The sequence below is a fragment of the Alosa sapidissima genome, chromosome 7 (genome assembly GCF_018492685.1).
Source record: "Alosa sapidissima isolate fAloSap1 chromosome 7, fAloSap1.pri, whole genome shotgun sequence".
NCBI lineage: Eukaryota > Metazoa > Chordata > Actinopteri > Clupeiformes > Clupeidae > Alosa > Alosa sapidissima.
In genome coordinates this window covers 25,411,770-25,436,888 of record NC_055963.1, presented here as the reverse complement: position 1 = coordinate 25,436,888, position 25,119 = coordinate 25,411,770, and the positions used below count along the sequence as shown (strand labels likewise).

Below are 25,119 nucleotides of genomic sequence, written 5' to 3'. Positions count from 1 at the left end.
GGGGTTTGGGATGAGGAACTACATAAATGCACTACATCAAAGGAATTCAAATTAATTATATAACAATTTGACTTTTTTATATTATCATTTAGCTGATGCATCAAATGGGGATCTTGGAACGGTCAAGAACATTGGTCTAGATACTGAGCAACATAAACACATGATAATAAATGTAATCTGATAAAACCTTTTAGCCTCTTCAATATTGTTGTACCATTGGAGAAAATAAAATCAACCACCACTTAATGTACAATTTCTAGCTTTATTTCATTATCAGTACAAATTGATATATATATTCAGCATACAGTTTGAAATACAACACCTCCCTCAAGCTCGAAGGACAAAGCACAACGCATCATCACCACAAGCTCAGCTAAGGGTGTGGTACAATCCAGAGAACAATAAACAGTACCCATCCAAAACAACAAATAAAAACGGTCATATTTATTACAACAGTAAGAAGACAACAAAATAAAATCTTGGAAATAAATCCATGGATTAGAAGAATAGAGGTGGCAAGGTCTGTCAGAGGAATTGAACTGCTCTTTTATGTATCAATTTTTTCCCCGTCAAGATGTGCATTTTTTTATTATTATTTTTGTTGTTTCAATTCAACATTTCAACAATATTCTGTAAATGTGCTAACAGATAGCAGCCTCGGATCTTCAGCTGATTGTGAATTTTCCAATTGTAGTGTAGAGGCTACAGAAGCCAACAGAAGATCTCTGAGCATAGCTGTTCACACCACATTCACCAGCACCTCCTTAGGTCAAGGAACAACGGTAAGTCCTTGTCTTTTGATTCTTTAATCTAAGGTAAATTGGAATGCTGACATTCTTTCCATAAGAGACCATGCTAACAGTATAACAATGATGCTGTCTACCTCTAGATACATCTAGACAAATGCAATCCTGAAGTACACCTTCATTGAGATTAATCTACTGTATGATAGGGTCATGCGGTCCATAGTTTTGGTATGTAAATACAGAATGCGTTGTCATACTAGTTTGCAATCATAAATAAGCAAAAAGTATTTTCACAAATCACAACATAATATAATAACATTACTAATAATAATGAGAATAATAATAATAATAATAGAAAACAAAGACCACAAAAATCATTGGTTTTTCACTCCATGAGTGCCAATAATGGAGACCAGATCAGGAGTATCTCAAGACAGAAACAAAAGGAAGGGAGAAATTAGTGTGCTCTGGGATGAAGATTTGGTCTAATCTATACAGAGGAAGACCTAGAGGAAATACATGTACAAAGATAACCTCCTTCAAGACCTCGTTCTAATGTACTCAGAACTCCACCTGCCCCCCCCGCCCATTCCAGAAAAAGACATCTCCAGTAATATTTACAAAAGCAACAAACAGGTAGAGATCTGGTCACCGAGCGCCGATGCCACCGGGAGTGGGGGGCACGAGAGCTCCTACGCAGGGAGAACACGGAGGAACACGGGGCCTCTGACTTGAGTGCTCAAGTAGATCTGGATTACAAATACAGTAGCTCCGCCCGCCATCCCTTTAACCACGACAACATTCTCTGACTCTGGGTATGGAATGAACGAAAGATAGATAGCGCGAGAAAGAGGAAAGGTAGTGATGGAGAGAGAGAGAGAGAGAGAGAGAGAGAGAGAGAGAGAGAGAGAGAGAGAGAGAGAGAGAGAGAGAGAGAGAGAGAAGGAGAAAAAAGAAAGCGAGAAAAAAAACAAAAACAAAAACAAATTAAAGTGCTGGGATAAGCACTGAAGCCCTGTCTGGCTGGACTGAGGGTTTGGAGCAGAGAAAAGTGGAGGTGGTGGTCGCGAGGGTACGGAGAGGGCACGTTGGCCCTCTAGCAGGACACCTCCATGGTCTGCGGCCGGTTCTGGGCGTCATGGGCTGGGCCGGCGGTGGCACCCTCTAGCTGGGAGTTGGTGTGGGTGCGGCTGCGTGGGCCGTCCACTGAGCCCATGCTGGAGGACGAGTGGGTGCGCGAGCGGACCAGACGAGTCATGCTCGCTGTGGGCACTGATGGAGAGAGAGAGAGAGAGAGAGAGAGAGAGAGAGAGAGAGAGAGAGAGAGAGAGAGAGAGAAAGAGAAATAAAAAGGAATAGGGAGGGAGACAAGGAAAGAAAATATTTAGGAAAAGACCGTCAGAACTGGACCTCCAAAATGATGTTTCCACAAATATGCTTTTTAAATAACTTCAGTGATGGATTAGGGAGTGCAGTTGAGGGGTTGGGGTTGGAACTGGGAGTAGGACAGGCAGATCCTGTGTTGCGTCAGCAGCATTCCCATCCAGAATGTGGTGATAGTGGGAGAATAATGAGGGCCCCATGGCCCATCAACAGTCCCTTTAATAGTCAACCTCTAACGACGTGCCTACTGCACAGACCACACATCACTACACTACACTCATGTTTATTTAATAAACTACACTCTTGTTTTTTTAATTGTATAATTGGCAGAAAATCCTTTAGTTTGGGTGTTCACAGTTATTTTTTATTGAACAGAGATTTGTACGTGATGTACAGAGACATATAATTATCGGAAAAAGTGATGTTTTGAGGGCTTACCACTAGTCATCTTAAGATACTTCTGTGGAGTATAACACTGCACAATTTCCTGGCAAAACGGCAAAAGCCTGACACCAGTCAAGGAGGAAACGCCTAACATAGAAGTTTAAGGGGAAAGGACAGCAGATCGAGTCACTTCTTCGTCCAAAAAAAGGTTCCAGTTTTAAAATGTCTGGACCGATGAACATGTGGAATCACCCATTTTAAAACCATGTATAGTGGTTGACGTTGTCATTATTCTCCCCTGAAGAAAAGAATATCATCAAAAAGGGATTGGGAGTTTTTAATTCATTTTTGCAGTGCTAGAAAAATGAATACGCAGGAGTAATGTGCCATGCTCAATTCATGTCAAAGAAAGTCAATGCAGAGAGAAACAAAAGAACTATATCAAATAAATAAGTATAAATCTTTCTGGAAATAAATTAATCAAACACAGAAGGACATAACATTACACACTCCTACTCACCTTCTAACTCAATCGACACACAACAACCTTTACTGTGACCAAACAACATGCATTTCCATAGCTCATGATGCACAAGACAGTGAGAGACAGGAGACGATGGTTTTCATGAACCGTATATATGCGGAGCTGAACAGCCAGGTGATGGGCGTGGGGGGGGGGGGGTGGGCGCAGAAGGGAGAGCAAGGGAATAAAAGTGCTGTTGTAAGAGGCAGCAGGTTGGCATAGCCAAAACTGCTGCGTGAACTCTTGGTACCTGATTCGCTGTTCAGGTGGCTGAGCAGCACATGGGGGACTGTTAGCGTTTCACAGAGGCGGAGCAACAACACGGGAAGAGAGGGAGGGAAAATAGAGGGATATGCGAAGGTTATTATTACCATGCATTCAGTTGGGAAAGACAGAGAGAGAGAGAGAGAGAGAAAGAAAGGGAGAGAGAAAGGGAGAGAAAAGGGAAAAAGGGACGAAAGAAAGGAGAGGTTAAACAAGGTGAGTACCAGCTTGAGTTAGAGAGAGAGAGGGAGAAAGACAGAAGCTGCACTAAGACTGGTAGATTCCAAGGAACAGCCAGATGGTGAGAGCTGAGAGTTTATCCCTCTCAGACCAGAACGCAGTAAGACGAGCAGCTTTCAAACACACACAAGCAAGCACACAATCATACAGACATACACACCGCCCCCCAACACACACACACACACACATATTTTCAGGTGCCACTTCACTGAGAAGCATGAGCATCAAAAGACCGAGCAGTGGGGAGCAGGATTATATATTCTCCTCCTCTCTGTTCAGATGTGCTGTCCAGTCTGTTGACATTTCCATTCCTGGGAGCAGAGCCAAATAGCCCAGCCCAGCACAGCCACTCACAAACACTCATGTACACACACACACACACACACACACACTGAAAGCTACCAGAACTAACCATGGAAAAGTCATAGTTCCAAATTCTCAGGGGCCTCTCATGCTAATCAGAAGACGTAAACCTACTCTGATCTTCTCACTGATGAACTAATTGACAGAAATGCGTACATGCATCTGTATGACCTCACGGGAGACGCTGAACATACATTGCCACGTCTGTAGGTGTGAGATGAGACACTCTAAAGTGTGGGCTACAGTAGTGTAACCATGTCTATGGTTATAATAATGACGTCTGTTTACACAATCAGCTTGCTTTGGTAATGGGGTGGGGACTTGGGTGTTTGTGAGTCACACTGGCTTGTTGACATGGCAACATGAGGAAAGCAGAGCAGACCCCATTCCGAGTCAGAAGGGAGACGTGGCGGAGACCAGCCACGTCCTCTGCCTCGGCTCTGAGCGCCTGGTGTTGTTGTTCTGCAGTGAGAAGCACGTTCAGATTTAAACAGGAAACTGTGTCACACTCGCCTCAGACTGAAACACAGAAACAACAACTTGCTCTATTGACAGTGACGCAATAGCCAAGACTGAATGATGTGAGAGAGAGAGTGAGAGAGAGAAAGAGAGAGAGAAAGGGAGGAAGAGAGAGTATGTGTAGAAAAAAAAATCAAGCCCCATACACATATTCTGACAAGTCCACCATAGTTCTTAGATATTGAGTGACATTGTAACTGAACTAAACAGACATGTAACATTATCGGTGTACTGAATATAGTACTAATGTGACACTAAACACTAGGTACGGTTTCTGTATGTGTTACAAGGGTGAGAACTAAGAAAAATCTGCGGGAATTTAACTGCGCCTGTGATTAAAACAGCGGAGACGGAGAAGGCATGTAGTCGGAGTGTGCAAGATGATGAAGGGATCAGTGGGGCGCCGTGAAATCTCACTGGGAACAGAGGGACCTGGCCTGCTTACTGAGGCCAAGAGGTTACCTGATTGACCTTTCTGGAGTTTAAGAAGAAAGGAGGAGAAGGAATGTGTCTAATCGCCTGGAGTTGAGAACACGCAGTTATTCTACTGGGTGACTTACTGGGAGTTAAAATGCTCCCACACGTACACAGGCAGGCAGGCACGCACGCACGCACACACACACACACACACACACACACACACAGTAAAAGTCAAACCGACCTGCTACTAGTCATGGTGCCTATGTGGGAAATACCTCAGAATACCCCCAGAAAATATTCATAAAGCACTATGCCTGTGACTGCGGTATTTGTTCTGATCAGGTTGAATGGGATGAAATAGTTTTTTTTTTTATTTCAGTACGCAGGAGGAATTCCCCCAACATTCTCCTCAGCTACTGTTCTAGAAGGTGACAAGACTGAAGACTGCAGGCTAGCGGGCGGGCGACTTGGCGGGGGACGTTAGCCATGGCTAGCCAGCTTTTTTGCACCGCAACCACTTTCCACTGCACACGTCCCAGTATGGGAGGAGTAGGTGGGTGGATACCGGGGCAACATCAGCGGAACAAAGAGACAAAGAGACAGACACAGAAAAAAAAAAAAAAAAAAGAACAGGGGAGCTTGAGTAAGCCACCTACAGTACCCAAGACAGGAGGTGGGAGGAACCTGGGTGGAAAATGCTGCCACAAAAAGGCTTCAAATGAATGGATGTCAAAACGAAACAACAGCTCAGTCCAGAAGCCATCCATTCCCACAGTCTCCCCAGGAGAAGACAGGCTTGTTTGGAGTACCAAAGGACGCAGGATTTCATTCAGTGTTTATATGTGTAAAGCATCCTTTACTCACAGGGACATATAAACATTTGGTAACCTGGAATGAAACTGCTAGGAAAACAAAGGAGCCTGACAGCAGTTGTCAGATACAGTGCAACATGTGTGACTTAACTGACTCTGAATATCTATAAGTCCTCTGGCCTGTCACCTGCAGTACGTAAATTGATTTCCATAGTGAGGGTAAAGTTTACTTAGAGCACTGTATCATTAAACCGGAGAACTCAAGTAAAGTGAAGTGTGTGTGTGAGAGAGAGAGTGTCAGAGCATCACAGTAAGGGATTAAGAAAGGCCATGCACCACATCATCCTGAGTGAGGGTAGCCATACTTACTGTAGCTGTTCATCACTGAAAACCAGACAGGAGGACACAGGGCGGGGTGACAGGGGTCAGTGGGATATTAGTCAAATTAGTCAACAAGCATCTGCCCATCAGAGAGTGCAGGTCTAACAGTCTCTTCCACTATTTCAACCCGGGAGGGCCTTTGTGTATTGATCCATTACTGAATTCCAAATGAACTGTATTATAGATTACTTGTATTGATTTTTTAGAAAAAAATTGCTTGATTATCACTCTAGAAGCTCTGTGCACTATTTGTAATACAAAATGAATGTGTGCTACTGTAAATTTCAGTTTGACTATTAACACATGCCTTTCCAAACAACAACTGCGATCATCCCAGCCTGAACCTAACAGGTCAGCAGCAGAGCACACCCATAGCAGAGGTGGTCAGATGTAAAAAAAAAAAAATATCTACATGTCCTCTATTGAAATATCAGACACCCAGAGCAATGGGAAAAGGGGATCAGCTGTTTGTATTTGTGTAGGCGGTGGGGGGTCAGAGGGACAGCTGAGAAGAAGCTTTTTTTTATATCACATCTCTGGGGAGAAGCAGGAGCATAGAGTGAGACGGTCAGACAAGACACAGTGACGTAACACACACTAAGCACACATACCAAATCTGACATAAATTCAACAAACACAAAAGAGACACCACAACATTATGCTCAACACTTGAAACTGATAGCACTGTGACATAAGAGAGAGTGAGAGAGAGACAAGTCAGGTACTCACTGTAGCCCATTCCTTGCACAAAGTATTTGAAGGCCTCTGCGAGTTTACCAGGCTGTAAGAAAACACACACACACACACACACAAAATTCAGAAAGCTCAGGAGAGAGGCCACTGTTAATAGTTTTCAAACCTGCATGGCACGCCCTTTTAGGTCATGGTACAGTACGTAGTTGCTGTGCCTCAGGAGACTATTGACGTGCTTATCTTATTGACGTTTCTTACCTGGACAACCTGAGGCAGTCCACCACAGTCAGCCATCTGTGAAAAGACCACACAAATGTTCCTAATCAGTCTGCAAGGGCATTGCTCTGTGTATATCTTACACAAATGTGACAGTTTGAAAAAAAAAAAAAACATAACAAAGATAGAGACAGACAGAGAAAAAGACAGCCACCCACTTTGAGCAAAGTTGTTTTCGTCGGGTTTAACCTTGAGTTGCACTCCACCTGGGATGGAACAAAACAAGATGAAAAGATGAGCCTGCTCGGTGAGCCCGTCGCAAGGGACACATGACACATGAAAGGAAAAGGGACCTTGAGAGATGTTTTGTCTGGGTGTGCTGATAGCACAGGCTGTTCCGTCCCCGAGTGTTACACATTGTAAAACAAACAGACGACCTAACAGCTCTGAGACAAATCTATGGCTAAAGCCTCCACATCAAACGAATCATGAAGACAAAGACTTTAAGATTATCGAGTGACTAATTATTTGATACATTATTTAGATCACACCTCAAGCCATGCTCATGTGCACAGATGCAACACTCACCACAGCGTCCACTGCTGGGGATGTGTCTCCCACAATCAACAGAGATGGACACCTATAGACAACCAGGAAGATCAGTCATTACACGTGTCACTGGTAAGACAAAGGAAGAAAGGCAAAACATCAAACACAACCAGAGAGACATAAAGGCCTCAGGCCTACATGTACATACTTCAGTGTGTTGACAGTGTCCTCATTCAGACCAGGGATAGGCCTCTCGATCTCCAAATCCCGACGACTGCAAAACAACAAAATCATCAACAATCAAGCCGTCACACTAACAAGAATGCTTTGGGCAGTTCATGTGACCACTCGAAGCTTGGCATTACCCATTGTAGGAATTGTAGAAGAGGGCCAGGTTGTCCTGGTTGATGTCCTGTGCAATGTGGAGACGGTAGGTCTGGATGATCTCCTGGTTGTCAGTCAACTCGTCCTGCAGACAGCACAAAGGCACATGTTAATGGGGACAGGACAGTTGAGAGTGACAGGAAGCGAGCGAGCGAGCGAGCGAGTGAGCGAGCGAGCGAGCGAGCGAGCGAGTGAGTGAGTGAGTGAGTGAGTGAGAGAGAGATGGGGTGAGACTGGGAAATAACCGCAGGTGGGAACTGAACCTGGGTGGCGCTCTGCCCTGTATGTTGCCGCTTGCTCCACTACTCCCCCAGGCACGAGGCACATGTTCACACAGGGGCTCCAGGGAGGCATTCTAAGGGAGGCTACAGGCTGATGAGAAATGCGCTCTCTGACAGGGTGCTAAGGAGCGTCTACTCATATAACAAAGTCCTTTTCATTGAAGCTCTGACATGAATACAAATGAATTAAAGTGCACTGACTGGGCTGCAATCCATTTCAGTTTTCCAATAAGAGTGGAAGAAATAACTCTATACAAATATTATCATTACACAGCCTCATTCTTCTAAATTCATTCTTCGTCTGTGTGTTTAAGTTCAAATGTTAATCATACATTTTTTTATATATATTTTTTTTAATCTACAGTAACTGATGTCTCCCAGGATACCGCTCACTAACACCTGCAGTCAGCCACAACCTGTTTCATAACACCACAGGTTCAAGAGAGCCCAGAAACTTCTGATGAAGGGCGCAGCACATGTGCACATGTGCAAAGCTTCAAAGAGCATTATAGCACATAGAGAGAGAGAGTGAAGGAGAGAGAGAAGGAGAGAGAGAGAAAGAGAGCAGATCTAACACAGTCAGGGAGCAGTTGCTGAAGGGACCAGACTCAAGGCTGTCGCCATAGCAATGCCTGAGGTACCCCATTAGAGAGGATTAGAGTAGCAGCAGAGAGGGTTAATAGAACCAGTCCCGCACCCCCCACGCCTCACTAAAACACCCCCTTCAGACGCAAAAACACACACACACACTTCTCCATCTCCCTCCTCACTCTTTCATCTCCCTTGAAGTCCCTTATTCCTTAGAACACTCACCGCGCTGAAGTGATGGTCCATGACAATGTCCACCAGGTTACTGGTCCACCCAGACAGCTGCGAGAACAAAACAATGAGGGAAAACAACAAATGCAACACTCACATTGACATCACGATGAGTTATAATGCGCAATTCATGCTAGAGTCTCCTAATAGGGATTTGGTATGGTACTATGCATAATGCCCAGTGCTGAGCATGATCACCTCATGTATGTCTTTAAAAATAAACTATCTGTTGATAACAGCTACAGTATGCAATACTAACAACTACAACCATGTCCACTGTTTTGTGCTCTGATATGCGTCTGCATAGACAGCTGAACACAGCGCCAGTGAACTACAGGCACCCACCTTAGTTGCAGCCCAGTCAATCCAGCCCTTTGCACATGGGTCCACATTGATCAGAACCAGGCCCTCCACTAGAGTAGGTTCATTCAGCTGCAGTAACACAGAAACCAACACAGAAAGGGACCATCAGAGGAACTCAGAAACACAGGGACTCTACTAACACAGGGCTTAGCCAGCCGCATCTGTAAAAAAAAAACAGTGTGGCTGCAGATTCATACATATCTGACTCATACACCGATCTGACACGTTCACTGATGATTATGATTTTAAGTGAAGCCTAGAAATTCACTGAACTTATTATTTTAATTTATTGTAACATTGCAGATTATGTTCAGCTCAGGTTTGTGTGGGTAAGGTTTGTGTGTCTGTATTACATATTGCCCCTTGGGGACTATCCAAACATCCTTCATCCCTGATGAGGCCGATTAGGTTGCAGACTGCATAGAACTTTGCACTCATAACACGAGTGGGTGGGCTGTGTCCAACCAACCCAGCTCTGGTCTGATCTGAGGTGTTTTGCATGCGGGTCACCAACAAACTCTGCACCTTCACACGAACTGAAGACCTTTGTGGTCAAAGAGTGCTCAATGCAACGCTGGTCAGCCTTTCACACCTCAAACCTGTGCAGCAAAACCCCCAGGAACTCACACTTATGCACTGTACACCTCTGTACAGAGAGCATTAGAGCAGAGAAAGAAAATGTTTACTTAAATTATTTCAAAAATAAAAAAAAAACTTGACGAAAAGACTAAAGAAAAGACAAAAAAGCTAAAAGAAAGCTTAAAAGTTCTAACTCTACGTTAACCCACTGTAATGACTACTTCTGGTTTCTGTCATTTGACGATTCTGACTACATTATCCACTTGAAGTATAAACACAATGCATCTCAGAGCCAGCATGCGTATGGCGAGGCTGAGGGCGCCCTCGCCGCAACTTAGAGGAGGAGGACGAAGGGGTGTGTGTGTGGGGTTCATCTTCGTCGTCGTCATCATAATAATCAGGCACAGCGCATCTCTTTCTCTTTCTGTATAACACCTCCAAAATGCTGCAAAGTGGCACAACTAAAATTAACTGTAATTAACACATTTCATGTGTTCAAGTTTCATGTTCTCGCTCGCTTCCCAGGCTATCGAGTTCTCGCTTATGTTCTCCCTCATACTCACTCTCATGCACACTGTAAAAGACGAAAAGTCGATTGTTTGCACCACAATAAAAAAGTTGAACAAAAGTATTTAGTGCTCCGGTCCTCCCTGGGTTTAGTCTCCTAGAAGTAGCCCAGCCTGTCTCACTGTAAAAGACGACTTTGACCTAGCCTCATAAAAAAAATTAAGATGTCAGTTTATCAGAGGCTTTTTTTTTTGGCAGCTAACAAAAGCAGATTTATCCAAATACAATGCATCTACTAGAAGAAACACTTTTCTAGAAGAAACATGATCACTAACATATCAACAAAACATCACCGTGTGACAAATGGGGCCATCCGCGAAGTGGACACAGAGGATATGACTATAGATTAGCAATTATTCATATAGCTACTACACTATAGGGTGAGATGAAGAGATAAGGAGAGTTTATCTTTGTATCCAGGATGTGAAAGAGCCATTTCCACAATTTCATTTCTGCATTTTGCTGTCGCTTTTTTCCAAAGTGACTCACAGCACAATACAGGTTTCCATGCTAATCAGCACGTGCGCTCACTGTGCATCAAATCTATTACTTAATAGACAGCTGTTATTCGCACTACCAGTTGTAGGGGAGGTAAAGATATACAGCCCATATTATTCATGTGTACAGAAGTACAAGTAACTGAGAAGCTGGACTCATATTTCATATTTATTTCAGTATTAGTTAATCATCATATCACGACCACAAAGAAAAGCTGATTAAAATAATTGTACTGACCCTGGGTTTCTTTAGCATAAATACTGTGCCCTGTACAGTCTTTAGAGTGGAGGCTAATATTCTTTATCTTTATAAAGGCTAATTAAGTCCATTTGGGAACATGAGCACCTCTCTGAAATACGGTGTGTGTGTGTGTGTGTGTGTTTAGAGGGACCTTAACTAGGCTGTTAAAGGGATTAACTGTGGAGATGGGGGTGAAGTTCATCCCTTAATATGTTCATTATTGCAGGCTGTGGACAGACCCATCTGCTCACTAAGTCAGTTCTTCTCATATTATAGCTGGGGTCTGCTTGCTGGAGTTGACCTCAAATAAACCACACACACACACACACACACACACACACAGTATTCACTGAGTGTTTCAAGTGTTGCTGTGTGCATTGTTGCTGGGTAGCAAAAAATGACACTGAAAGTACTTTAAATTACATATAAATCCCAAGAGAATCAAACATGCAAGGAAATCCTAGGAGGCAGGATGAGAGTGGATAGATGTGGAGCTGAATAAGCATATCAAATATGTATAACTAGTAAAATTAGAAAGCATCAAGCAGACGGGAAGAGCAGCAGCAGACTCACCGCCATTTTGGACAGGATGTATGCTCCAGCACCCACTCCAATCCCAATAACACTGTTTATCCTGTAGCAGAAACACAACGAGCAGGAGTCAAACACACACACACACACAGCTTTACACTCAAAACTGACAGAATGCCACAGTTTATCAGTTATCTTATCACAAACTGTGGCACTAGGCATGACTGAAAAGAAATACCAGGAAGTGGACTCATAGCCGGTGAAGTTATCAGTGGAACCAGCTAGTGGAAGTACTCACTTGAGGTGGGTCAGAACTGAGGGGATCATCTCAGCTAGCTCGTCCACAGTGGGGTACTGATACCTGAGGGGGTGGGAGGCAGAGACAGAGGGAGAGATTGTCAGAACTGGGCTAAGAATGATGCATCTAAAAGTTCATGTTACAGCAGAATTGATGCATTAGAGTGTAATGTTAAACTTGAATAGTTGGAACAGAAACTAGGAGTAGGAGGATCTGAGAGCCGGCAATAGACACATCACCTCATCGGCGCGTCTCCTCACGCAAAAAATATCCATGATGAGCAGTTAGCTGGCCTGTTTGATGATGCAGAGCTCAGACAGTTATGAGTATCAGATGACACATCAACACAGAGAAGAAAAATGGTGTCTTCATAAAAGCCTTCTTGAGAAAGTTCTAAATTCACCAATCAGTGTCTAATGCCAAGTATACACTTGGCAATTTTGACGTGATGCTAGCTCTGAATCAGTTGGATCCGAAAAATGTATTAAAAGGGCCGAATACCTGTACGATCTGTTGTGTAGTTTGAGCAGGCTCACATGGTCCAATTAGAAAACATTACAATAAACGTTCCGTCTCCAGTCCGACTGGAGGAAAAAAAAAAAAACACAGTGTCTGTCCGTCTTAAGAGCACTGCATCAGGTCTCCGGATGAGCCCACTCTGAATGGAAGAGGGATTTACAGTAAATTACTGGTCTCCATTCTGGGCTCGATGCCCACCGCCCGTCTGCTGCCCACTGCATGATACCCAGCTGTTTGAGATCGCCCACCCACCCCCCCCCCCCCCCCCCACACACACACACAATGCCACGAAGTCTCCACATTGCTCCAATTTAGCAAGGTGACTGCCAACAGCCAGGGCTTGGCACAGCAACAGGCCGATCACAGGAGTGATATTAACACAGACTGAAAGGTGCCTGTTAGAGCAGAGCGTTGCGGCTGCCGAGGTGCTGCCACAACGCCGCCGCCACTGCTGCCACCACCTCCGCGTCCCGCCGTTAAGCTCAGCGCGGAACTGAAAAAAGCGCCCATGGAAATAATGACTGGTGGAGAGGCGTGGAGCTGTCGAGTCAATTAACACGGCGGCGACAAGACAAGGCACCGAGATGGACGGGAAGAAGAGGAGGGTGTGTGTGCAGCGAGCAGAAGATGAAGGAACTATAAATATCGATCGAGCGCGTGTGCCTCCAGGATCGCCGGGGAGGCAGTTGTAAGCCACCCCTACTGACTCAATCACAGCTCTGATTTTCATGAGACAGGCGTCACAATTGGCACAGCAGTGAGACTCGGCAGAAGTGCATCAGGGGCATGTGGGTGATGAGCTATGCTAATTCCAACAATCGCGAATAACAATGGTTGATTAGGATGATGATAGCATTAGTGATGATAACTATGATGATGATGACGTTGATAGTGTGCTGGGGTGTTGGTGGGTTTGAGCCTTACGCTGTGGGGAAAGGGGGAGCCCCCTCCTGTTGTCCAGGAGCATCCACGTGGACCACTGCAAAGTGATGAGTGATCTCCTGCATGTCCTCAAAGTTGAACAGAGTGTTGAAGCACGACTTATCTGCAGAAGAAAAAAAAAACAGACAGGGGAATTTAAGATCTAAAATAGCGTGCATGTTTGTGCTGTCAACTTTTCCATGTGCCACAAAAATACACATCCTAAACCACAGAACTCTCTCTCTACTACCCACATTCGTGAAGAAAGTGTTGGCAAACCATACAGTATGGCACTGATATAAAGTTTATCCTTTGAAGTATCATTACTAAACCTCAGTTCAGCACATATCTTCATCTAACTCTATAGTCCTAGGTTTGGTAGATGGTAATCTCAAAATTCACAAAATGTCCGAATGGACTACAAACACCAGTGAAAAAAAGGATGCAGTTGATAATCAAGCCAGAGTGTTTAGAGTGTTACGTAGGGTCAAGGGTTTCAAGTGTTGTGGGTGAGGACCTACGGTTGAGTCCAATGTCGTGGTAGGTGAGAATGACAGGACGGTTGCCTTTGGGGGTGCCTCGCATGGTGACATGGAGGACTCCATGGGCGGTCTCGATATCATGCTCCTGGAAAAAGAGGAATCAAAGACAGAGTTATTAACAAAGTGTCAACATGACACTTGTCATCTCATGTCAACATCTTGATAGATGACATGAGATGACAAGGAGAGATATAGAGACGTCAGTGACCAGAGGTGCATTCAAATTTGGAAACGTAGGTATACGCTTGCAAACATTTTTTTCGGCTTGCCTTCTCTGTGGTAGTAGCAATGACCGTACAGAGGCCCTGGATGAAGGGTTACCGTTGAAATGGAATGTTTGCGCAAAATCATTCCAATTTAACAGTTCAAAGGTAAACAAGCTCGCCGCTAACATTTGCCTCTTCAGAGATTTTGAATGCACCTCAGCTGACCTCTGGCTTTAATCTAATTAATCACAGGATGGAAATTTCCACCCCCAGAGGAGCTATGGAACTCTAAATAAACCTTAACGGCTCTGCTCAAACGGTCTGTCTGTCAGTTAGGCTGACGTTGCTGTCAAACACAAAGACAACGCTGAAGGCCGCAGACATGGGCAATGAGGCTGACTGATATAGCTGGAGTATACAAGTATATCCGGCTGTGTGCATGCATTTTACGTGTACAGTATGTGCACTGAAAAAGGGTGACATCTGTGTGCTTGTTTTTGGTTTATTTGGGTGTGTGTGTGTGTGTGTGTGTGTGTGTGTGTGTGTCTGCCTGTGTGTTTGTGTGGGTGATTTTGGTTTCCTTCCATCGCTGCTTGTTGCTATGGACCACAGAAACCGCTCAGCCCCTTCTGAGCGTCACAGTGTGCTCAGACCAACGGCTTGGACGCCACAGTCGGCCAGCAGGGTCTGACCACAGGAGTCAGAACACAGTCTCCCCCAACCCGACGTCTAGTCTCTCAACACTTTCACACACGCTCTCTAGTGAATGGTCCATCATTCGAAAAAACAATGAGCAACTTTGATGAAATGGGGTGTCCTCAAATTAATTTCATGGTTGCAAAACACTTACGAGGTGCACAACGTTGAGGTGTAGGATAAGTGCTTGAGGTGCAAGCAGAAGTGCAGACATGGGCCTCCCAGATGTGGAGTAAGAGCTTTGAGTGAATGTGTGAACTTTGACATATTTTGGGTTAGCAGGAACAAATTCTCCAAATAATTTGCCTTGTAGTGACCAAATGGTCCAAATAGTAATAAACCAAATAGTCATACTGGCAGTAGATAGGCATTGTAAGACATATGCTCTCTCTCAGGCTACGTTTATACGGTGACGATGAAAAGAGAAGACGCAGAAGTGGCGTCTCGTCTTCATTTTTTTATTCGCGTTTAGACGAGCATTCTCAGGGGGAAATCTTTGTTTATATGAAGACGCAAGAGTATGTGATATTCGATTGGATATGCATTCCAGACCGCTGGGTGGTGGTGTGATAGAACCCCGGTACGTCACGCGCAGACATTCTAATTTTACAGTTTAGCCAGAGAGGTAATCAAGGATCTTTGGTTTAGCCGTTTAGACGGAGACGCAACCCGGGTCGTCTTCAAAACTCTACACTCTGGAAGGAGTCTTCAAATTTTTGCGTCTTCAAGCCCCGATGGTGGGGTCGCCGTGTAAACGAAAGGCACTTATGAGAAAATATTTTGTCGTCTTCCTTCGCAATCGTTCTCGTATAAACGGCCCCTCAGTCACACACACACACACACGCACGCACAAGAATACCACAACACAAACAGGAGATGGAGAGTAACCCTTCAAAGTCATCTTTCTTTTCTTTTCTTTTTTTTCGTGTAAGTCGTGCTGAGGTTCAGACAGACCGTTGCCAGTGATTGCCTTTCAAGTTAAAAAAAAAAGGGATCTTAACTGCGCACATCCAAAGTCTCAGGCAGCTGACAGCTGCGAGCAACACTATATCACCTCAGAAGGTGCAGGGGGTAAAAATAGACAAAACGGTTGATGGGTGTGTCCGCACACATTCACCACATCTGGAATGAGCTAGTGAAGATCCCAACATTAACATGTCTGTAACCCTTCTAAATACCTGTCTCAAATTTGACACAATACGCAGTAGAGAGCTGACCTTTCATCGAGCGATATTATTCTGTTTTATCATCAACTGTCCTACACTGCAATACTGACTATTTTCAATACTATAATCAACTGTATTCAAACGGCACCTGCCTATTGCCTAGCTAACATGCAACATATGTGTCTCTGACCACGCATAGCATGCATAGCAGTTCTGTTGGTTTATCTATTTTTGTTACAGGACATCAGCAATAATGAAACATTACCATACATGGTCTATTTACCTTACTGATTCAAATGATAACTCTAACAGGGACATTTTGATTGTATGTAAGTATAAATATAAATTGACTAAATAATTCATGTAGTGTTACCATGTTACCAATTTAAGTTTAAGTTAAGATAAGGTCCTCTGTTTTAAAGGAGAATTCCGGTGTGATATTGACCTAAAGTGTATTGAAACATGATACCGAGTGTGAACGTATGTCTCATAGCCCATCTCGGCTTGTCCCCTGCACTCCAAAATCTGGCGCTAGTTAGCCGATGCTACCAACAGCTTTTACAATAGTGGTGCTTCGGCATCGGGCTAGCCATGCAAATAAATCACTGTTTTACACCCATTTACGAGGCTCAATGTATCTCCACACTTCATTGGTAGACTTCCGAGGGCCCTGACATTTAAAACGAGACATTGAGAACTTTGAAAAAGCACTGGTAGTTAACTTACAAGACAATTTATACAGACAGTATCTTCACGAAGTTTAGCGTTTGCAGCCATCTTGAATTTAGTCACGATAAGTCGAGCGACGAGTAAGAATGAACAGGTATGATAAGGGATCAGATTCCAAAAATAATTCAGTGGAAATGCATGGATTCCAGTTTGCAGAAAGTGCTAAAAGGCATCAAACAACATACTGCATGTGTGCTATTGGATGCAGTAATCAGCAAGAATAGCAGTGCTGATAATAGTGAGAACTCAACATCCAGAGTCATGGTTTTGAATGCAACAAGTTTTGAGGTGGATAGCAGTTGCCATGGAAATCACACATACACACGTTACCCAGCAGTGACAGAGTGCGTGTGTGTGTGTGTATTTATCCCTTGGCAGAGAGCAGCGCCTTTGCTTTCTCTGAAGAGTTGGATAAGAGATAAGTTCAAGGATGTCTGAGAAAGGAGAGGAGAAGAAGAGGGAATGGAAAGATGCCATTAAACGAGAGAGGATTAAGATTAGAGTCCAACTCACACTCAGGCTATGAAGGCTAATCAAGTTTCTCTTAACGGCTTCAGTTTGGATTACTGATGTCTTACTGTAGTATTCCACTGTGTAAAGCAACACTAGCTCACTTGCACTGAATGAATGCATAAAACAATTGAAAGCACCATCAATTCAACCAGCATTGAGCACATGTTCAGATGTCAACGTCTTTCTTCCCAGTATGGTTCTTGTAGTATAGCTAGCATCTTGCCCTCTTGTAAACTCAGTCACTTATCGCTTAGTGGCCTAGAGAGAAAATGAGCCACGTCAGCCCCTCCTAATCTTCCTCCCTCCTCCTCTTCCTCGTTTGGACAGAGTCCATTCCTTGCACTTTTAACAGTGACTGACCTGGAGCAGCAGAGGCACACTGTTCTTATTCTTTGCCTGGTCACTGGGTCACCTGACGAACAATCACAACAAAAGCCGCACAGAGTACCCGCGTAGACATGCCAACGCTGACGTTGAAAAACACACACACGCGCACACGCACACACACACACACACGCACACCCTGCATCACAGTTGACAAAACTGTCAATCACATTCTCACTCTGCGAGTGTCAATTTCTCTGACATGAAACAAGACCTGCTGCTTACCAAACACCTGCCAACCGACACTATCGCTGCCAAGACAGCAGCACACAAACAAGAGTTTTATGGTTCTGCCTTAGCCTCTATCAGGCTCCGTTAAGTTAGGCGTCTAACGTAGAGGTCCGGGGCGGACGCGTCTTTGGAACTCACCACTCCAATGACCGCACAGGCGATCTGGTTCAGGTCCAGAACAGCTGTCATTTTCTCATCCGGTGAGAGGGAAAGAGAAAGACAGAGAGAAAGGGACAGAAAGAAAGAAAAGAGAGAGGGAGCGCTTGTCCTCTTGTTCTCTTTTCCCTTCTGATAGAGGGGCGGTGGCAGCTACGCAAGCTGGGAGAAGGGGGGTGCAGCTCAGAAGGAGAGAGGAGGGGGGGAAAAAGCCCAAAACAACACGCTGCGCTCTCTCTGGGCACACGGCAAGGAGCGAATGAAATGTTTCTGTAGACAGCAGCTGATCCCAGCCAACGGAAGGGAGGAGAGAGGGAGAACAGAGGGAGAGGGAGGGAGGGATAGAGAGGGTGGGAGCCTGAAAGAGTGAGAGAATGAGGGAGAGGTGTGAACGAGTGAGAGAGAGAGAGTGAGTAAGAGAGAGAGAGCTAACGAAGGAAAGAGAAAGGGAGAGGCGTGAGATGATCAGTTGGAGAGACAGACACTAGGGAGCTGGTATGGAGAGAAAAAAATGGATGGAATGATAAATAAACAAAATACCGAAAAGAGAAAAAGAGAGGGAGGGAGCACGTGCAGGTCCTAGCGGGTGAGCGCGGTGTTGGGAGACTCTGAGGGAGCGGGTCCACTCGGTGAACTCTAATTGGATTTGGAAGGTCAGGTGAACAGGAGGGCGGTGGGGGCAGGGGCTAGCCACACAGAGACTGAGTGACAGGGGCTTTGTGAGCGAGCCAAAGACAGACACCATGTAGGCGAGCGGGCACACACACACACACACACACAGGGTTAATGTGCCTATTGTTAATCTTGTGAAATGATTTAAAACAAACTTGGCTCCTTGCCGGTACTCCTAAAATGGCAGTGTAGATGATAGTTAGCCTATTGGTTGGGGTTGGTATGTTGGCTCGGCTACTGGACTTCTATCGACCCTCTGGGGCCTTGGTCTTGAAGTCCCCTCTAATGACAAGTCTTGTGGAATAAAAAAAAAAAAAAAAAATCACACAACAACCTCATGCCTGACCCCTCTCTCACCCGGACATGGACACACACACACACACACACACACACACACACACACACACACACTCTCCGGGTGGCAGTGTGGGAGGAAAAGGGAGGCAGGGCGAAGGGGGATTACCTTCAGATTTCAACAGCCAGGCAACAATAAAAGCTCCCATGCTGGGCAGCCTCTGTTCCCTGCGTCTTAATCAAAGGTATGCTACAGAGGCAACACGGAGCCGAGGAAGGGAGGGGGGCCACTGAATAATGCTGGAGTCTTTCTGATGACTGAGCACTGCTATAAATGACTGGCCGACTGACTCAGGAGAGGTTACTAAACGCAGTCTGACCTGTGAATGGATTAAAAGCATTAACTGGGTTAGCATGACCATTAGCAGGAAACCACCCTATTGTGAAAATCTACCGAGTTGACAGCTGACATCTCTTTGGTGCCCTTTGCTTTAACACTCCAGGAATGCCATCTAATTAGAGTCACCCTCCAATTACAATAAAATGTGTTTCCAGGTTGACTGAACTGATAGTGTGTTCCGGTCTAGTCATTAGATTCATTATTAATATTTGGCCATGTAGATCCACTTTATTCAGATGCTGGATATGTGGCAAAGAGAGAGCAGTCACTCCACCTGGTCTCAAACCCAGGTCTACTGGTAACCCATCCAAACAGCAACGGCATGTTGTTGTTGTGGCAGTCAGAGTGCACACTGTCTCTAATGGTGCTCTCTACTCTGTCACACTACACTCCTTTTTGCACCCATGCGTTTCACGCACAGTCCCTCACGCATCCCCCTACTGCCCTCCTCCCATCACTGGGTGCTGAGGAGGGGCGTGGGTTGGCATGACGACAACGCTGGGTAACATCAGCTTCACTTTCGGAAGAAAGGAGGAAAAGCCGTCATCAGAGAGTGGGGATGCGTGCAAGGCCAAATACCACCACATTTGAACTGGCGGTTACAAGACTGAAGCTGTTGTCAGGGTATCTGCACATTTTCCAAGTGCAAATTTAATAAAAGACTTTTAAGACCTTTTCAAGACATCTAAATGGAAAAATTAAGACTATACCACGGCAAAAAGATACATACGACAACGTAAAATTGTTTTATGCAACAGTTTATTTTTTTTCTACTAATTTTAACCCCACCCCATTTTGGATGGTCTACAGAAGTTACCAAATATATTTTGGCGAAAGAAAAATAATTGTGTGTGAATTACCTTCACAGCTATAAATGCCCAATTTTAGGGTCTTGGCTGCTTGCTTTTGAAGCTGGCTGTACATATCTGGTTGTGCTTACTGGCTGAGGCTGACTGTTCTTCACCTGTATCTGTAGTAGCCTAGACTACTTGCCAAAGACATGTGCACTGGACTGGATTCCCTTTAATATTTTTTTCAAAGTTAGACTAAGCTATTTAAATATTTTAATAGGCCTACTTTATATAATTTACTATGTGCATCTATTATGCAGCACAGCAAATCAAAGTTAATCCACTACTTAACATTTTGCATTCCAGTTGTATCTAAACTAACCAAAGCTTGACTGAAACATTGTAAAACCATTGAAAAAAAAAAATGCGGTTATATTTCACAACTTTTGCGAAGTAGGCCTTCTGGGAAAGGCTGGCAAGCAAGACAGAGCTTTTAAAATACATATGTCTGGCCTAAATTCGAACGTATGGCCACCCTATCGCTAACTGGCTTATCAACGTTCTCACTCTCATTCTACCGCTCATGTAGGCTACCTGCGTATCTCTCAGGCCTCGGCTACAACGTCAAACGTCAGGCATATTTGTACATATTATTACCGTTTTCACACCTTTATTAACCACACCCGTGAAAAACATCTTCACTCTGCAACCACTACACTTCCTCCCGTAGCCTTATATAGTTACTTATACAATTGCGTTTTAAATACAAGAAACCGGATGGATAGAGACGTTTTAATCGCTCTCTTGCACTCGCTGGTGGTCCCATATACGCAAACGTAATACCTCCCTTTCGAAAGTTCAAGACATCCCCGACAATTTAAGACTTTTTAGGCCTTAAAGCAACACCAAAGAGTTTTTTGTACCTTAAGATGTTTCCAAAATCGTTGCAGTGGTTCATCAACTTGTAAAAGGGTGAACGGCACTTCTGCATTCGCTTTGCGGCCCTCTGTCGGCTATAACCGCAGTATGTAAATTTGCCAGATCGGGTAGCGGGTCTGTAGTTCGATGGAATGAGACATAAGAAACTACAAATTTGACTTGCATCTGATGTCGCAATACATCGTACTTTCATAAATCGTGCAACATATTCTACCTTGTCTGTGGACATCGTTATGTGCAAAGCCGGTGCTGGATAAACAAATAGCGTGCGTGCGACAGAGGGAAAGTTCTTTGGTGTTGCTTTAAAAACAGAAAGTTGTATTTAAGACTTTTTAAGACTTGATGAGAGTAAACTTCTCACCCAGTGCTCCTCTCAAACGCCCTCACCGTCTCAGTCACTGCTGGGGTGATATCACACACAACAGTAATCCACATTCTGGGGAGGACTTCCATTTCATTGATGAGAAGCCTGGTGGCTAGGTTACACACACACACACACACACAATTTTGTAAGTGTGCTCACAGACTGGCTAGCACAGCTGCCAGGCCTTACACTCCCATTAGCATGGATGGGATTAGGCCTGATTGGGGTCACGGAAAGCTGTCCAACATCCAAAAACATAACAAAAAAAACCCAACAAAATCTGGGTCGCTGCAGGCCAGGATCACTGGGCTCGTAAGTGATTGAAACAGGTACTCTGGAACCAATACAGTAAAAGAATAGAAGACACCAGTCAGGCTCTGAGAAATACACACACTGCTATTGCATTACATTTGTTAATGTTCAAAGCGGTCAACAATACACTCTTTCAAAAGGTGCAGCACCTTTGTGCTTTTACTAAGAAATTCCCCCCACACAGACTGATTGTATGAGTAAGTGAATAATGTGTGTGTGTGTGTGTGTGTGTGTGTGTGTGTGTGGGGGGGGGGGGGGGGGGGGGGGGCATAAAGACAGCCACCTGTTTCACCGAAAACAACAGGGAAAAGGTACTCCAACTGTTAGGCACACTGATTGAAACAGATGTGAAGACCACCCATAGCAGTAACTGTAACATTTCAATAATCTGAGAATGGAGGTCGGGGACACCACTCTTCAAGGGATCTTTCCCAGGATGCACCTGTTTTTTTGCTTGTGGAGCGGAAAGGGGGCGAGAGCGTTGAGGACATCCCTCTGCTTTGGGTGGGTGGGGTGGTTTTACCGGCATTGGGTTTCCCTGCTAACACCCACGCATCGTGCCATCACCTTCAGGGTCTGCTCACAGGCCGCCCTTCTTGCTTGTGTTTGCGACTGTATGTGTGCACGTGTTTGGTTTCTGTAAAGGTATGTTCCATAGAGCACGCATCAAAGGCCAGGTGTGTCCTGTCACACGCTACAGGTTTGCAACAAAATCTGCAAAATCTGCAAAGGCAACAGGTACAGGAAACAGGCGATACGCTGCCTCCAGACACCAAAATGTCAGCTCTGGTATGTGAAGATTTCATTCGGGTGATTCATCTAGAGCTTGTTATTCCAGAGATGGTCCATAGAGGGCAGCCATACATAACCAGTCTACCAGAGGTCTTTTTCACTTCAAGGCATAAATTCTTAACGGGCTGCATTCTGAATGAAAACTGAATGAAACATCAAACATCTAACACATCTAATCTAATATGACTGGGAGGTAGTCATGTCTAACAGCTTTCTTATGAACCAATTAATCAATCAATCAATTAATTAAACATATCAGTCTAATCAAATGTAAATAATTTAAATGTAAATGTAAATCAGGTTTCTAGGCCAAGTATACTTGCATATACAAGGAATTTGGTCTCTGCATTTATCCCATCTGTGAATTAGTGAACACACAGAGCACACAGTGAACAGTGAGGTGAAGCACTCAGTAACCTGGAGCAGTGAGCTGCCTTGCTACAGCGGCACTCGGGGAGCAGTAAGGGGTTAGGTGCCTTGATCAAGGGCACCACAGCCGTTCCTATTGGTAGGGGATTGAACCGGTAACCCTTCGGGTACTTTTTCATCACATATCAATCACAACCTTGCTTCTGGTACAGACACTATTATCTACGCCATAGCTTTGTTGGTTGTGAATAAAACCATGCTTCTAATTGATAGCACTTACTGGAGATTTTAATGGCATAGCAATCTAGAATGCATCATAAAATCTATGATCAATAATTCATTTCCTCTACAGCATGAATTTGCATAATTTACATAAACATGTAGCCATCTAGAATTTTCTCACATCCACTTAACACTCACTGACTCATTTCAGCTCAGTTACTTTTCCACGGCAATGTAACACCCAGGCTGACAACACACTTCCTGTGTACAACCTGTACTATTAACCAGCTATTAACACAACGCCAATGTCACGGTCGGCACTGGAGCTTCACACAGGCCATCAACAGACCTACTGCGGCCCGATGTCTGCTATTTACATTACTGTAAGTCATTAAGCTGACCCTTTCATCTGAGGCAACTTGCACTACAATACGGACTTGATAGTGCAGTTGTGTTCATGAAACCTGAAAATGAGACATGAAACTCAACTTGCAGAGAGTAGCCTACTATGCACAATGCGATTGCAATCCCAGGATATCAAACCCAGCTGTCAGTACAACATGCATGTCCTAATGTAGGTGGCTTTTTCACCTAAGCCATGAAACCAGTGACCTTGATGCTGTACCCTTTGCTCTGCCAGCTGTGCCTGAGGCATCCAGATGCCTCCCTGGGGCCAGGGCAGAGTGGGCAGAGACGGAGACTGGAGGCCAGGGATTTGGGGGGGAAGGACCTAGATTATGTCGTCTGAATGCCCGCCATGTCTGATCCCGTCTTGGCACAGAGGGCACAGTGCCAGTGGGCACGAGACACTGACACAATCACTCGCCACTGACTGATTGACTCGATACAGGCATCCAGTTGCATAAGCTATAACATACCAGAGGCTCTGCATGACACCAAATGAGATACACAAATGAAAAGGTCATTCGTCTACTTTCACTTAAATATAATTAACATTCATTGAGGAACAGTTTATTTACACTCTGAAAGCCACAGCTACAGACACACTTAGTTCTCTTGGCTGCATCTCTGCTGATGATCTGTAGCATGAGACCTGGGGCCTCATGTACAAAGACTTGCTTGGATTTCATACTAAAACATAGCGTACGCACAAAAAATCCTGATGTATGAAACTGTGCGTACACAGCATTCAACGCAGCTTTTCTTTGTACATCCCAATTAACGTGAAATTAAGCGTACATGCACGAGCATTACACTCCACCCTCTCTCCTCCCTCAATCACACTCATTTTAATATGCTAACTAGAAGGCCATTCGAGAGCGCAGACCTCCACGAAGACAAAATGGCCTATTCCGCAATATTAATAACAATGAAAACTCATTTGTGGATCCATTCATACTCGAACCTGCTCCAAAGTTTAATAATTGAAATCATCAAATTAATAAAAAAAAAAAAAAAAGTGCGAATGCGAGGTAGAAGTGTTTATCCGACGAAATGGCAAGAATTTCACGTCTTTATCATCTGTAATTAACTAAAAAAAAAGCAGTAGTGGCAGAGCGTAGCAGTGGCTAGCTATAGGGTCAGAGACCGTGGCAGAATTATTGGTCAGTCTGCAAGTAGGTGACAGGGTTCGCATAACTGGGTTTGATGCATTTGAACCATAACTGCATTAATTTAAAAACATTAAATCAATCGTGTCCAAGTAGGCTACCACGCACTCGAGGTGAAATAAACAAAGTTGATCCAGGCCACATCGCCACATTACGATTTCTGGATCATATCCCTATATTTGCACACAAGTGTGACCAAAATAATGCGAATGCTTACACGAGGAAAGTCAAAGTATTCTATGCAGTCAATCACACTAAGGGAAATAGGCTGACTAAT

The 25,119-nt window shown here is 44.4% G+C and overlaps 1 protein-coding gene across 6 annotated transcripts in view; it reads right to left on the bottom strand.

Annotated features, from left to right (window-relative positions):
* Nucleotides 1–242: 242 nt before the first annotated feature.
* The window catches only part of ndrg3b (ndrg family member 3b), a 53,688-nt gene continuing 28,811 nt past the window's right edge, over nucleotides 243–25,119 (bottom strand). Inside the window, exons 1-16 of one of the 6 annotated variants that reach the window (XM_042097183.1) lie at nucleotides 18,099–18,403; nucleotides 14,015–14,120; nucleotides 13,497–13,617; nucleotides 12,054–12,116; nucleotides 11,798–11,858; nucleotides 9,323–9,409; nucleotides 8,972–9,028; nucleotides 7,859–7,962; nucleotides 7,702–7,767; nucleotides 7,533–7,584; nucleotides 7,163–7,210; nucleotides 6,987–7,022; nucleotides 6,765–6,816; nucleotides 6,024–6,038; nucleotides 3,287–3,325; nucleotides 243–2,018 (exon numbers count right to left, since the gene is read on the bottom strand). In XM_042097183.1, the coding sequence (XP_041953117.1) occupies nucleotides 1,843–2,018; nucleotides 3,287–3,325; nucleotides 6,024–6,038; nucleotides 6,765–6,816; nucleotides 6,987–7,022; nucleotides 7,163–7,210; nucleotides 7,533–7,584; nucleotides 7,702–7,767; nucleotides 7,859–7,962; nucleotides 8,972–9,028; nucleotides 9,323–9,409; nucleotides 11,798–11,858; nucleotides 12,054–12,116; nucleotides 13,497–13,617; nucleotides 14,015–14,120; nucleotides 18,099–18,149 (1,134 nt within the window). In that variant the 5' untranslated portion in view covers nucleotides 18,150–18,403 and the 3' untranslated portion in view covers nucleotides 243–1,842. Of the gene's footprint in view, nucleotides 2,019–3,286; nucleotides 3,326–6,023; nucleotides 6,039–6,764; nucleotides 6,817–6,986; nucleotides 7,023–7,162; nucleotides 7,211–7,532; nucleotides 7,585–7,701; nucleotides 7,768–7,858; nucleotides 7,963–8,971; nucleotides 9,029–9,322; nucleotides 9,410–11,797; nucleotides 11,859–12,053; nucleotides 12,117–13,496; nucleotides 13,618–14,014; nucleotides 14,121–18,098; nucleotides 18,404–25,119 lie in introns of those variants that run through there. The other 5 variants (XM_042097180.1, XM_042097185.1, XM_042097182.1 and 2 more) reach the window with 5 other exon arrangements.